Source organism: Vicia villosa, linkage group LG3 (assembly GCF_029867415.1).
Source record: "Vicia villosa cultivar HV-30 ecotype Madison, WI linkage group LG3, Vvil1.0, whole genome shotgun sequence".
Classification (NCBI taxonomy): domain Eukaryota; kingdom Viridiplantae; phylum Streptophyta; class Magnoliopsida; order Fabales; family Fabaceae; genus Vicia; species Vicia villosa.
This window is the reverse complement of record NC_081182.1, coordinates 79,316,737-79,331,325: the sequence shown is the minus strand read 5'-3', so window position 1 is coordinate 79,331,325 and position 14,589 is coordinate 79,316,737. Positions and strand designations below refer to the sequence as shown.

The 14,589-nt window shown below is 33.0% G+C and overlaps 2 protein-coding genes across 2 annotated transcripts; one reads left to right on the top strand and one right to left on the bottom strand.

Annotated features, from left to right (window-relative positions):
* Positions 1–3,834: 3,834 nt before the first annotated feature.
* LOC131662000 (uncharacterized) lies at positions 3,835–5,491 on the top strand. The gene is made up of 3 exons (XM_058931668.1): positions 3,835–4,611; positions 4,866–4,987; positions 5,131–5,491. The coding sequence occupies exons 1-3, from the start codon at positions 4,213–4,215 to the stop codon at positions 5,288–5,290; spliced, it is 681 nt and encodes a 226-aa protein (XP_058787651.1). The 5' UTR covers positions 3,835–4,212; the 3' UTR covers positions 5,291–5,491.
* A 473-nt stretch (positions 5,492–5,964) lies between these two features.
* Positions 5,965–12,150, bottom strand: LOC131661999 (UDP-galactose transporter 1-like). Its single transcript, XM_058931667.1, has 5 exons — positions 11,820–12,150; positions 10,404–10,653; positions 10,085–10,292; positions 6,631–6,862; positions 5,965–6,517 (listed from the first exon to the last, which is right to left on the bottom strand). Exons 1-5 carry the CDS (start codon positions 11,931–11,933, stop codon positions 6,290–6,292), a joined length of 1,032 nt encoding a protein of 343 aa, XP_058787650.1. The 5' UTR covers positions 11,934–12,150; the 3' UTR covers positions 5,965–6,289.
* Between the last annotated feature and the right edge of the window lie 2,439 nt (positions 12,151–14,589).

Genomic DNA, 14,589 nt, shown 5'->3' with positions numbered 1-14,589 from the left:
TGATAAGGATACCACACTCATCATAAAATTTGAATGTCTTCCTATTTTTACACTCAATGCCAAATGTTTTTTTAACCTTACCCTTTTTAGAGGTTAAATATTAATAAAACTTTACTTTTATGGAATTTAATCATTCTCGTTTATTTGAGCTTTGGTCAATATTTTTGTTGATCCTAGTGTTGAATTTAATCATTCAATAAAGTATTTGGTTACCCAATTATGACTGGTGATATCCTTCGTGGTGTGATAATCCGTATGTGAGATCCTTTAGGGTAAAATGATACCCTTGAGACAATAAAATTATGTGTGATCTTTAGTAAATAGAGCACCTCATTAAAAACTACTACCCTTGTAGGAGGAAAAATGTCACCCCATCAGTAATCGTGGTTTGTATCTTCTCATAATTAGCTTAAAAAAATAAACATTGTAATAATGCCTTAGTTTCAATAAGTTCCAAGATCTGGGGACAACTTCGTCGCTCAATTTTGCCAATTTCTAGGCGCTTATAGATTCTCATGTACTCTCTATAAAGTCATTCCTAGGAGGGAAAAAGTTTATTGATCCTCATAGGCACCACTAATTGTTTGAGCACGAAGTCACATTCTTTCATTTCTCTTGGTACTTCTCTTGAATTGTATCTCCTTGCAACTCTTTGTTTTATTGCGAACTCTCGGATGTCGGCCATTTCATGAGTTTCATCAAGCAGATCTGCAACGCATTTAAGACATGTCTCGTTCTCTTTGATTGATTCATAAAAAGGCAGGAAATACAATAAGCTACAATATCCATAAATATTATGAACCGCCTAAGAGTTAGGAAACATGTTAGGAGATAAATGTGACAAAGTGATTCTTTGGATGTCATACCTCTTCATTAAATACTCACATCACCGTGTTGGTGTGATTATTTCTACGAGAGACATCTTAAATGGATTCGCTTTAGTAGAGGAGTGAAGTGCTGTGTGATAAGACCGTATTACACGTGATTCTCCTAGGCGAAATATTTAAATACAATTTAATAGATATGAGAGATATGAAAAGGAAATAATATAATAATGTTAGAGACAAATTAAAAACAATTATACCCTATATAATTGTTCAAGTTATAACCCTTTTGCTTTGTCAAGTTTTTTCTTGATCTGGTAGAAGATAACTTTGTTGTGGACTCGACTTGACCAGTGGCTTAGGGGTACTCAACCTAGACAAAATTAGTTTGAATTTCTAGCTGGTGGCAGAATTCATGTATTCTGGAATAGGTGAGTTGAGTTTTATTATCTGGGATGATGCACATTAGCAACCAAACTTTGCAAATTATTTGCTTATAATAAAAGCGTTTTGCTCTTTCTGTCGCGATCTTTGACACCGCTTTTGCTTCAACCATTTAATAAAGTAGTTAACGTTTACAATTACATATTTTAATTTTCTCAAAGAAGCTAGGGGAAATGGTCCTAGAGTATTTACACCCATTGATAAAATTAATAAAAATAATGTCACTAAAAGTATGTTTGGATTGATGGAATGTGACTGAATGAAGCGAAATGAAATAATATGAATTAAAGTTTTATTGTTAGGATTAATTAAAATCGGATGGAATAGAGCGAAATAGAGTTGTATGAATTCTAATCCATTTCATTATTTATCATCATATTCATTTCCTTTCAATTTAAACGGAATGAAAAATTTGTCTTACTCCATTCAAAATTCTCAAACAATAGAATAAAATTTTTATTCTGTTCTGCTCCATTTCATTTCACTCTGCTCCATTCTATTTAATTTCGCTCGATTAATTTCCATTCCGACCTGTTCCTAACCAAACATAGCCTAAATGAAGGACCTAGTTATGAAAGAGTACATGTTTGAATGGCACTTGGCACCGGTTTCAACTCGGATCATCCATCTACTTAAATGATTTTCTCCAACCATATAAATCCAAATTCATTCACAATCCGAACCACAACCCAACAATTTATACTCGTTAGGATGACAATTGAATGCACATTTTAAAACAACACACAAAATTAGAATAGAAAATTGAATCCGAATTTATAAGCATGTTGTGATGTGTGGTAAATAACACAAGTGAAAAAGGCGAAGATGGTAATTGAAAAGAAGTTGAGTGCTTGATTTGTTTCAGCGAGCTACGCGGGAGCAATAATTTGGAAGTACAATCTTCTGACCTCTTCTAGTCATCACTGCTTACCACTTACCCGATACCAAACAAAATACAAAAACCCAATTCACGAGGCTCTCTATTCCTTTCTGACAAACCCCCCATTTAATATACTCACTCACTCTAATTATTTTCAATATTTCATTCACTAACAGTGAATTAAGCTTTACGTTTATTTTAATGACAATGTATTCTTATTATAATAGCATTAATAACTTGTGAGGTCCAGTTTCTTTACTCCCCTGTCAGATTTCTGAAACGAGTGATGAATGAGAAGTAAAGAAATCTATATTTTATTTTATATTTTAAAAATTGGTGCAATAAATTTGGTTTAAATTTGGGACGGTGAAGTTGTCTCACCGAGTTTTCTAAAATGGTGAAAACTTTAAAATCATAAACATCTTCAATAAAAAACTAGAACCGTGAGTTAAAGTTTTAGCTTTTTCTTTACATTGTTAATTACTAGCAATTAATTTTAGAACAACTAAATACTCCCTATTCTTAAATATATTATAGATGTTTCCCTTACGCTAGCTCTATTTGGAACATTGATTGATTGGTTACTATTTGGTTCAAGTGATTTGCCTTACGTTAATGTCCTCCTCCAAATAGTTCTATTATATTGAACTCAAAATGACCGTGTGGAGTGTAAACAAAAAAAATAAAATTATGACCCAAACGGATCTAATTCGACGGACATGTCAATTTTGTTGGTATTTTTTTTATAAAATATCTGTGTCGAAATGGATCTGATCTATCAGACAGGTCAATTTTATCTAAATTTTATCTATATTTTTTTATAGAATGAACCAAAATTTTAGACTTGTATTATCAATATGTACTATCAATATGTATATCCCACTCCGTTTTTTTTGGGATATTTTATAGGTACAAACATTTACATGAATTTTTACAATTGGGTTACATATTTGCAATGCTGATGACTTCATCCCGCCACCCTTTTTTTAAGGATGCACCAAAAATGATTGGTCTACACCATCAATTATGTAAGGCATGTAAGTTTCTTTATTATTAAAAATAATAAAGATACACATAAGAAAGAAAAAAGAGATTAGAGAAACCAAATAATTGGACTCGAGTAGTAAACGAGCTCCTGCAATCGACGAAATTTGAGAAATATCAAATTTGATTTCTGGTGGGAACAATACTTGACAAGTATCATGACCTCGCCATGTAGGGCAGGCACCCGGTTGCCCCTTTAATCAAAATGCAACATGATGAGTATGTATCCAAACATTGAAATTTAGATCCATGGGCATGAATCAAAGTGTGGAGAGAACTAGAAGTAATATATCTAACAAATGACATTACTCTTTATTGGTGGACCACTTTACATCACGTGCATTATGTGACATGACCTAATTAACCCATCATATGGTTATGGCTTATATCAATATTATGAGTCAGATTATATAATGACCAAACAAAATCTTATATCAAAAACAAAAACAGGGGTGCTATGTGTACACTGGAAAGTACCTACACCGTAGCTACACCTTATACATTTCAATACATTTTAATGCTAACACAAAAACCTAGGCAAGAAAAAATTATTAAAAAAAACAAAAGTATAAGTAACCGTATATACATACGGTGTTGGTGTAGCTTTGGGTGTAACCATAACATTTCTCAAACAAAAAACATGACAATTACAATGACAAAACATGTACAAAGGAATCTTAAATACATGAAAGAGGTTTCATAAATTTCTAGTTTTTCATCATGCACAAAACAGACCACAGATTCCCGTGACACTTTAATCTGCACAAAAAATAAAACCTCACTCATCTTTGTAATTTGCATTACCTCTCCTCCCCACATGCCCTCACTTTCTCTCTCTCTTTCTCTCTTTCTCACTTTCTCTCTCTTCTTTCCTGTAGCAGGTCTGTTTTCCCAGCATAGTAAGTAATAATCTGCCAAACAAAGCCTCTGCTACACTCTAGCACCCTACTCTCTCATTTCCACCTATTCAACTAGCAATTATTGTGGTTACATAAAAAGGGTCACAATTTTCACTTCACAATGCCAACTTCATCTTCATTTTTGAGACAGGTAAGTGCCAAGGAAACTTGGAAATCAACCTCCAACAGGTGGAGTGGAAAAAACACCTACAACAGTAGCTTGGGAGTGACTTGTAGTGACTTTGAAACTAATCTGAAGCAAATGGAAGGGTTTAACATAAACATGTATGGAAGTGAAGAGAGTGGTGGCATGATGGTGAGGAAAAGAGTTATGGTTGTTGTGGATGGGTCTTCTCATTCTAAACATGCTATGATTTGGGCTCTTACTCATGTTGTTAATAAGGGTGATTTGTTCACTTTGCTTCATATTGTTTCTCCTCAAAGGGCTGGTTCTGATTCTTATTCTTCTGCTTATCTTGTTAATCATCTTGGGTCACTTTGCAAAGATTGCAAGCCAGAGGTAAATCCTGACTCAAAAAATTATGTGAATTTTCAATGTTGTTGAGAGTTAATTAAGTAGGAATTAGGAAAATCACTTCTCTTATACTACAACTTTTCTATTCTTTAGATGCTAGTGTCTGAACTTTGAGGTGCATGCACTGGTCCCTTGTGTTTATTTTCAGCTTTTCTTTTTAAGTTTTAACATGTCACTCACCCTTTTATGTCCTCTTCTCTTTAAAAGAAGGTTTTTGATAATGTTATGGTGTGACATAGGTGGAAGTGGAAGCACTTGTAATTCAAGGACCAAAACTTGACACAGTGATGAGCCAGGTCAAGAAATTAGAGGTCTCTATCTTGGTACTTGGCCAAAAGAAGCCACCTTCCCTCTTAAGCTGGTAAAAGTCCTAAAATCCAAACACAAAAAATTTGCAACTTTCTGATACCATTTTTTCAAAATTTCTCTTGTTACTAATGTATGTATTCTGAGTTTTTTCTTAAAATGGTTTAGTGATTGAAATTTATTCATTACTTTTTACAGTCTGTGTGGAAGTGGCAGCTGTAGTAGCACAGAGGAGTTTGTGGAGTACTGTATCAATAATGCAGAGTGCTTGACTATAGGAGTAAGGAAGAGAAGCCAGGGCAATAATGGCTACCTTATCAGCACCAGGTGGCAGAAGAACTTCTGGCTTTTGGCTTAGATTATAGTTTATTATCTTCTAGTAATAGTTTTAGATCTCATTAGAGGGATAAATGGGGAAATAAATTAACCTTCATATTTGTATTATCATCTATATAATCTATCTCACTATGTAACTAATTCTGACTTGTGTATCGTAACTTCACTAATTAAATAAGCTTGTCATTTTTAGGCATCATAATACATGTTTGAAAATCATCAACTGGTTCATGTTTGTGAACAATATTATCATACATATTTTGGGTTGATTATTCTGCACAAGATCTACTAGAAAATAAAGTCATTGCTGCAGCACATTAATTATTGCACTGCAAATATTAAGTAACCCACATTGGTCCTGTTAGTACAGCGTGAGTTTAAACTCATGATTCTCCGGTTTTCACATTGGCTGAAATTTTCCGTTATACTAACCTGCAATGGTTTAATGCTCTAACACTATCTTTGTTGCTAATCACATGCATTTGAAACACTAATGGACAAATAGAAACAGGAAATTTTGGAGTTGAAACTCAAGTCCTGTTTGAATACTGTTAATTATGTTTGTCATTGTATTGTAGCACAGTAGTTGTACTGGTAATTGAACCACAATCCCAAAAATAAGTATCCTGCATATAATGTTAAAACTATATTTGTATCACATGCATTAGAAACACTAATAGACAAATTACTGTTAGGTATGTTAAGTCCAACTCATTAGAAACACTAATAGACAAATTACTGTTAGGTATGTCAAGTCCAACTCATTTGCAATTACAAAATAAATAATAACTTACAATCATCGCCTCGTGGGCTACATACAAGATACAACTCTATGCTAGAAAAACACAACTGACAAAGATTGAGGGCTAAAGAAACAAGAAAGACTCTTGCATTGAATATTTTGGGGTATTCTAACACAATAATAAATAACCAAAGTCACTTTCATATTTTTAGACCTATTGCTATATCTGTCTTCCAAATGACAGAAGAAATTTCATATATGTAGCTAAACCAATTACTATTAGAACTTGTTTTCTAATTTATCATTTACAAGTGGAAGCAACTCCATCTTACTCCGAGGGGTCCTTGGTGTCCGAGGAGTTCCTGGAACGGGTGGCTGTTGGGAGAGCAAGTGCCTGACATAACCATAGAATGTACAACCCACAAGAGTGACGGCACAGCCAACGGCATTGAAATATGAAATTGGGTTCCTAAATATCAGCCAAGAAACAAGGACAGCAACAGCAACCTGCACAAAATACATGTTTCGGGTTAATTTAACAAATGCAAAATAACTTCATTGAAAGTTAAAAGACTGGAAAATATAGTTAGTGGCTTGAACCATAGTGTTATAGATCTCACCTTAAGATTCCCAGCAACGTTAAATGTTACAGCAGTGGTGGAGTGGATCACGTAAAAAATGGAGAAGTTAAGACAGAAAGCCAACACCCCAGAACTGAAAATAATGATGAGGGCCGACCAAGGATATGGATGCGTATTAAGCCATTCCAGAACTCCATTGCCTTCAAGTAATGTGGCAGGAAGCACCAAGATCATGGTTGCATAAGGTGCCATGTAGTAAACCGTGTTTATACTAAAGATAGCATGAAAAGAAAAATTAGTTAGGTGTACTGCAGAAAAATCTTGGCAGAGCAACTTATATAAACCAACATGTGCACTGGAGTAGAACAAAGTAAGACATGGCTTATACAAATACAAGGAATAAAAGGTGAAAAGAAGTAATCCAGAAAAAAAATCTAGAATGCAGAAAATTAAAGGTGAACTGAAATAATCGAGAGAAAAATCTTGCATCAATGAGTTAAAAGAGTATTTAACACACAGTTCGGAGAAAAGAGAAGGACACCAAGCATCCAAATTCCAAAAAGATAATACCAAATGCAAAACTATTGCATTTTTACCACTGGTGGTAATATTATATATATTGTTAGTGATGTTATCGAATGCAAACATGAAAAAGACAATTAATTTGCAAGGAATATATGGCTGCCCATGTTCTAACACAAGTTGGAAAAGTTTATACCCAGCAACAACATCAAGATAGAAATGAATATTTCAAACAAACATACAAAGAATAAACCAGGCCGACTTTTATAACAAAAACGTCTTTTTATTTTAATAGCCAGTATTATTCCAAATAAGATGAGTAACTGTGTCTTGTCTAATGTCTATACTGCAAAGCATTCCTCTATTAAAATATTACTGCAGAACACAAATATTGATCACCAACGATTACAAATTTATATTCATTACAAATAGAAACCAGAATAGAATTCTGGTTGAACAAGTGAGGTATATCAATTGTAAAATTAACAAATATGGTTTTAGACGACATTTTTTTATTACAACCCAAACCCCAATGTTCTTTGAATTATCCACATCTATTTTTTCCGGAATTATGAGAGACTGTCATTTCTATAAAGAACCTCATCCTCAACACGCAACCGTTTTCAATGGTCAATGCAATATCATACACTAACAACGGAAGCACTACTGAGCCTGAAACCCTGAAAACTACACATTAAACACACCTCCACCACCAGGATAGCTCTATTTCAAATTGCTAGCTCCACATGCAGAAAAATTTATCATGGGATCCAAGTCATCCTAAAAAAACAGGACAAAGAGAATCTCAATGCCATTGACAATGAGGTTGCTCATTAGTTGGCTTCCTATACTGCTCCCAAATACCAATTGAAGGAGATGCCTTTTGCTGAAAGTAACACCGCAAACAGTTGATACAAGATTGTTTGTATCAAGTTCAAAGGTGGAGTTAGCCATTCAATGAGTTAACTCGGCCATGTATTTTTTCCGTCCTTCTCAGTCTTGTCAGACCTCACCACAAACTCTACTAAGGGATTGAAGTAGGGAAATCAGTGCCCCTGAAATGGTGTCTAAACAGCTTTCCTCAACCCTCGTAGGACTCAAGGAAGTGGTGTTATTATTGTCAGTGTCCTCCAACATTGTGTCATCATCGGTAAGAAATTGGGGCGGGAGCCAAGACTCCCAATCATAAAAGTTGTTAGCCATGGAGAGTGAATCTTTATTTGAAATTAGATTTGGGTTAGGGATTTTGTTACGGTTTAATAATAATGAGCAGTAGAGGAATCAAATTATCAGTATAGAAGGAAATTAGCATGGATTGAAGATGGGACGATAAGACACTGGGTTGTGGTTTGGGCAGTGTTAAGACAAAATCCCGCCATACCGGCCGATTTGCGGCGCCGTTATTGCGGATTATAGCGGAAAAATCCGCAATAGCGGCCGATATTTACCATTGCGGCGAGCTCAAAAACCGCCATGTATATCGGCCATAGCGGCCATGGCGCCGCAATTTAATAACACTGGATTTGGGGGAAGTTAAAGGACAACACTGATGTGGTAAGTATGTTAGGAGGGAGGATATAAAGAGAGGAGTGGGACTAGAGTGGGGATTCACTGGTAGTGGTACTCTTTGTATCTTTTGGTCATGGCTGAGAAGAGGATTGTCCATCGTGTGAAGGAGCTTTGTTCTGGGAATTATAGAAGGAAAACTCTTGTAATCATATATCTTGAATAAATAAATAGGGGATTTGAGGGATATTTTGTTGAACATAATGTTTTCTTTTGTACACATCGTGTTTCAAACAAATTGAACAACTTCAAAGGAGTAGTAAACATTGAGGGCCATTGTGAAAAGGACTAGGCCTCCACCAAGGCAGCTCCAAAAAAGGTGCTGCCAAGACGGCAAACACTTCTGAATAGGACACGTGAGACGTGATGTTGAGATGCCACCTTTATGCTAGGGAGGGCAACCAATTAGATATCGGTGGATCAGGGGTAGGTGGGATGAGACAATCATACTGGGTAGATTGGAGTTCATTGTTGGGAGGTAGAAATTGAAGGGAAGGTTGATGAGGATACAAAGGTTCTCGACAAAATCTAGACATGTGAAGGATAGGCATGGGAGAAACAAATAATAAATGAAGGAATGAGTATTGTGTAATTTCAATTTGGCACACCAGTGAGGCATTGTTATTGGTGCCTCACCCAAGATGGCACCAGCAGAAGGAGATGTGCATTAAATTAAAGCAAAGCTGACAAGAAAAGATCCGAGCCTAAGCTCCTCGTAAAATATTCTCTGTCCAACTGATCTAACAAGTTTCCTTCTCCCTATGAGCACACTTCTCTTAAATTCTCTTTTCCCAAGTGAATCATTTCCCTCCAATGCTAACCACCTGCCACATCAGTTATTTAACACAATATAGGATCCCTTTTATTCCTTCAAGAACAAACCTTCCATATTGTAGGCCCTTATGTTGCTGACCCGATAATTGGACCTCTTCAGTTACTCTATATCAAGGGCCTTCTATATTTAACATGTTCAAAATTCACAATAAAACTACCCATGCGCAAGCCACTTTTGTGGAAGGTTAAGTTCAGTAAATTTTGAATCGTCGCTTAAAAGACTTTGGTTATTATGCCTGAAAGGTGCTGATTTGTGACAACATTTGCAGGCTTGCTGCAATCAAATTTCGCAGCAACCATAGATGTCCTAACTCCTAAGCTCAGATATAGAATACTTCCTAGTCTATATTGGAGAGAAGTTAATAAAAAATGGACTAATAATAATTATATAGGACTTCAAAGCCTGTTGTCCATTATAAGGAGTAGGTATTACAGACGCAAATAGCTGGGAAGTGGATAGTCTGTATGTACGGTAAAATGCAGAATTCCAGACGAAAAATAAAGAAATGAAAGAAAGAAGGCCAAAGTATAAAGTTGCAAACAGTAGAAATTTCTAGCATAAAGATAGTACCTGTCAAACTTGTATCCGTGCAGAAGAGATTCTGCAAGGATGGTCTTTGTAGATGTAGCCAAACAGCCAAGTAAGGCAGCACAAAATCCAAACATATTAAAGCTCATCTCTGTTACAGATGTGAGAAGAATCCCTCCAACAATGGGTATAAGAGAAGCCCAAATACGCCAGTCAAAATACTTCCTCCACACTAGCCATTGCAAAACAACTGTGCAAGTCCACCAGGTTCAGATGAAAATATTCTAAAGTTTGAACATAACGCGGGTAGCAAAAATTTGGCAGGAAAGTTAAGCCTTAAAAACTAATTATGGAACCTTACCTGTGGTTGCAGGTGTGAATGATTTTATTGTCTGCATAAAAGAAACTGGAATGTATCGTAGGCTCACATTACCCAGCACTATGTTAATACAGAACACAAATGACATAGGTAAGATTCTTTTCCAGCGATCTTCAGGGTCAACAGTTATCAATGGTTTAAGCTTCAGCACCTTAATTACCACATATGCTCCAATGGCTGAGCAGATAAAGTGGACACAGGATACTGTCAGGGGAAACTTGAAATCCAATTTCTGCAAATAGAAAATAAAATAAAATAAAATATTTGCTATAATCCATACAAATCTTTACTATGACTAATAATCATCGAGTGTTTAAGGTGTGGATTGAGGAGTCTTAAATTCTAATGTGGATTGTGCAAGAAGTTGTACAGATTGATAAACCTTTCTTCGCTATAAATGGAACAAAAACATAAAGAATTAAACAATCTAGTGATTAGAATCACTTAAGTCCTCTTAATTTTTGTCTAGACTTCAATACCAACATTAAAGAAACCTTTAAATATAACTCACCTCTTCCTTTCTCCTTAAAAATTTAAATTAATAACTCCCTTCTAAATATAGATCTGACTTTAGGGAGCCAGGAATACAACCTAAGAAAACCACCAGACCTTTTTTTACCATCAAAACATAGAATTGGATACTTTATATACACTAAAGCACAAGCTCACAAATTAACAACACCTTTGATCTGTCAGGATTATTTTTTGGAAATCTTGGTATCAGGCCTTGCAACCGACTAATCTAAGGGACCAATCCACCGTCCATTTGCGGGGCCCCATTTAAAGTAAGAGCAAAACCTCGAGAGGAGCATACTTTCAGGACCCAAGCCTTCACCACTAGGCCAACCCCCGGAGGTTCAGCCAGGATCATTTTTAATTCATTTTATAATCACATTCACACTTACTTGAGCTCTGTCATGGTTTATGACAGTTACATAAAGTTATTTTCAATGCATATTTTGGTTAGACAGTTTTGATTTCATATGATGCAATCCAAGATAGATTTAAACACTAAAGTCCGAGATTCCATATCAAATTTCGAGAGAAAATCAAATCAAAGAAAATCCTTATTCAGTTTCACCTGCACTCAACAACTAAAATTCTATGAATTAAAAGGCAAGAGCAAAAATAGCAATTAACAATTACAAAGGTCCCTCTCCCTCTACCTAAACTTAAAAGTTAAAACCACGATGATTAAGAAAATAACTAAATTAAAAAATGATTATTAAAAATCACACCATTTGATACAAAACTAATACACAATTAAGTATATATAACAATTTAAAAATTACACTTCTGAATTAAAAAAATTAAAGCATCTAAGCATAGGTTTAAGTGTGAAACTCTCTAAAAATAGATAAAAATAAAATAATCCAAAAAAGGAAGAGAAAATAGAACCTGGAAGATCCACTTGTTAACGATGATAACGGTGACATTGAAAGTCCACCATTGAAGGATAGATAACATAGATCTGATAACGCTCCAGTGGAAAACAACAGAGGTTTCTTCCATTGGAAAATTATGAAGGAGAAGAAGAAAAGGAGGGTATGAAGAAGGGATGAATGAGTAGGAGGTTTGTGTTGGTTTCTCATGTAATTTGCATCCTCCTCTACTCTTCTTCACACCTTTCTCTCTTTCGTTCTTTCTCTCTGCCTTTTATCGTGAAATTCTTTTCAAAACGTTTCTATTTGTCACTTTCTACCAAAACTTCGAAAATTATGGCCTGCTTTTATTTTTTTAATTAGATTAAGATTTTAAATATTCAAGGGAAAGTTTTTTTAGTTAGTTGATGAGTTTTTTAGTGATAGTTTAGGGGGTTTGTGTTGTGGGTCCAAAAGTATTTGAGTTACGATGTTGGGGTCAGTTTGCTTCTAAAAATGTTACTCTTCTCCTAAGTGTCTTTACTCTATGGTTGGATCTCAAAAATAATTTGAAATGATATAGTAAGATAGTGATATAGAAAAGTTTGTTTTAGTTTCAAAAATATATTTTTATAAAAACTTTTTTTAAATATGAGAAGTTTGTTTTAAGTTTTTTAATTAAAAAATTAATTTTAACAATAAATAACATAAGGGTTTAATGGTGATGTACTGACACTGTAAAAAAGTTTTACACGATCATCCTATGAGAATATATTATTCTGTCATGCCATTTCAGTAATTTAAAAACAACAATATGACTGAGTATGATACATGGTCGTGATTGGTTGACAGTGTAAAACTTTTTTACACTGTCCCCTTTTCTCATAACATTTATTGGATCCCCTCCGGCCCTTTTCATGCTGCTATCTCTCCTTTTTCAATCCATTGGTTGATTGACCATTAAAGGAAATATAAAAACATGCAAGGAGACAAAAATATAATGAATGAATGGTTGAGATTGCTGACAAAAAATATGAGAGGATCCAAATCCTAAATATATATTGAATTTAAACCAATATTACACGTGCAATCAATTAAAATTCTTATATTTGCTTTGTCATATTAGTATTTTAAAAATATTTTAAAAATAAAAAATGTGTTTTAATTAGATATATATTTTTCATTGGTTGATATTTACATTGTTAATGTATATTTCTTTCTCTCATATATATTATTAAATATTAAGTATCATCAAAATCACATATGTATATTTTTTTTTCAAAAATCTATAAAATGATTATTATGAAAATTATTTTAAATTTAAATAATTTTTAAAAAAATTTATATTCATAACAAAAGAATACAATCATTTAAATAACATTTTAAGAAAAAAAATTAAAACTATTTTTTATTTTTATTTATTTTAAATATTTATAAATTATTTTTCAAACAAAAATATATAACACTATAAAAATTATTTAAAAATTTAATATAAACATGCCCTAAAATATTTGAGTAAAATCAATTTTTTAGGTGATGTATCATTTGATACAAAATAAACATGAAAAAAAAATGAAGATAAATATTAACAAATATATATTTAATTTATTTATGAATATAAATTATGATAAACTAGTTATAAATATTTATTTAACTCACTTTTTTTTAAAGTAACAATTTATAAATAATTAAATATTAACAAATTTATATCAATGCATTAATATAAATAAATAAGTTTATGTATTAAAATATGATAAATTGTTGTTAGGAATTAAGATTCAACTCTAAACTATTAATTCATATTCATTTAAGTCAATTCTAATTGTATATCAATTAAGCTACATTTATCTACTCACTTAATTTAGCCAGGAGTTTCATATTTTTCATGATTTTATTTTTTTGGTAAGGACATTGTTCCTCATCAAAACTTATTTATTTTTATCCTATTAGTATTATCTTAGTGTCTAGAAGAAATTATGCTAAGGATACACTCTAATTAATTAAATTTTAAACTTAAACTGATTTTTATTAAATTTATGTAGAATTTACTTGATTTAATGAAACTAATTTAAATTTTAACTAATTATAAAATATGTAAAGAGTTGTAAGTGTACACAAAACTCAATTGTCCTCTCAACTCATCCCAACTTGCAAGTTACATGTCAAGTTTGACCCTAACTCAAAATATGGGACAGAGATATCAAAGAACTTGGCCAAGCCATTGGTCCTGTGTGGACAGACACATAAGGTTTTATTTTTATTTAATTCGTTTCACACTCCCTTCCTTTGAGGATTTCACATTTAAACAATATATATTTTATTAAATTTATTGACTGTGACTTATTTTATTATATCATACTATGTTATGTTTAAAATTGTCTTTATGTAATTTTTTTATTTTTTTTTTGAAAATGTCTTTATGTAATTAAAACTTTAAAAGTAGTTTATATTCTATAACACAGCAATTGCACTCCACCTTATATTAAATTAGAACAGGAGTAGTTTTGCGAAATATATTTGTAAGAAAATTATCATGTTAAATTTTTATATTTATTAATATGCTTTACTATTGGATGAATTTAAACCATTAATTATTTATCTTGTGTGGACCCCTCCTTCTTAAACCTCTAGTTTATCGGATTAGGATTGAGCCTAAGAGTTTGGTATGATCTCATACTATGTGGTCAGGTAAGAAATATGCACAACTCAACCTAACATGTCTTTAATACATCTTTAAATAGTCCTCATCTTCTAGAAGATTATTTTTTTAATATAACATTTTTCAAATAATCTTTTAGAAATTTGTA

Bases quoted from the DNA above. Each gene is read 5' to 3' on its own strand.
- LOC131662000 (XM_058931668.1), top strand. From the start codon at position 4,213: ATGCCAACTTCATCTTCATTTTTGAGACAGGTAAGTGCCAAGGAAACT. The intron at 4,612-4,865 runs GTAAATCCTGAC...GGTGTGACATAG, and splicing joins GCAAAGATTGCAAGCCAGAG to GTGGAAGTGGAAGCACTTGT. The intron at 4,988-5,130 runs GTAAAAGTCCTA...TACTTTTTACAG, and splicing joins CCACCTTCCCTCTTAAGCTG to TCTGTGTGGAAGTGGCAGCT.
- LOC131661999 (XM_058931667.1), bottom strand. From the start codon at position 11,933: ATGGAAGAAACCTCTGTTGTTTTCCACTGGAGCGTTATCAGATCTATG. The intron at 10,293-10,403 runs GTAAGGTTCCAT...GGACTTGCACAG, and splicing joins ATTCACACCTGCAACCACAG to TTGTTTTGCAATGGCTAGTG. The intron at 6,863-10,084 runs GTACTATCTTTA...TGCTATCTTTAG, and splicing joins CACGGATACAAGTTTGACAG to TATAAACACGGTTTACTACA.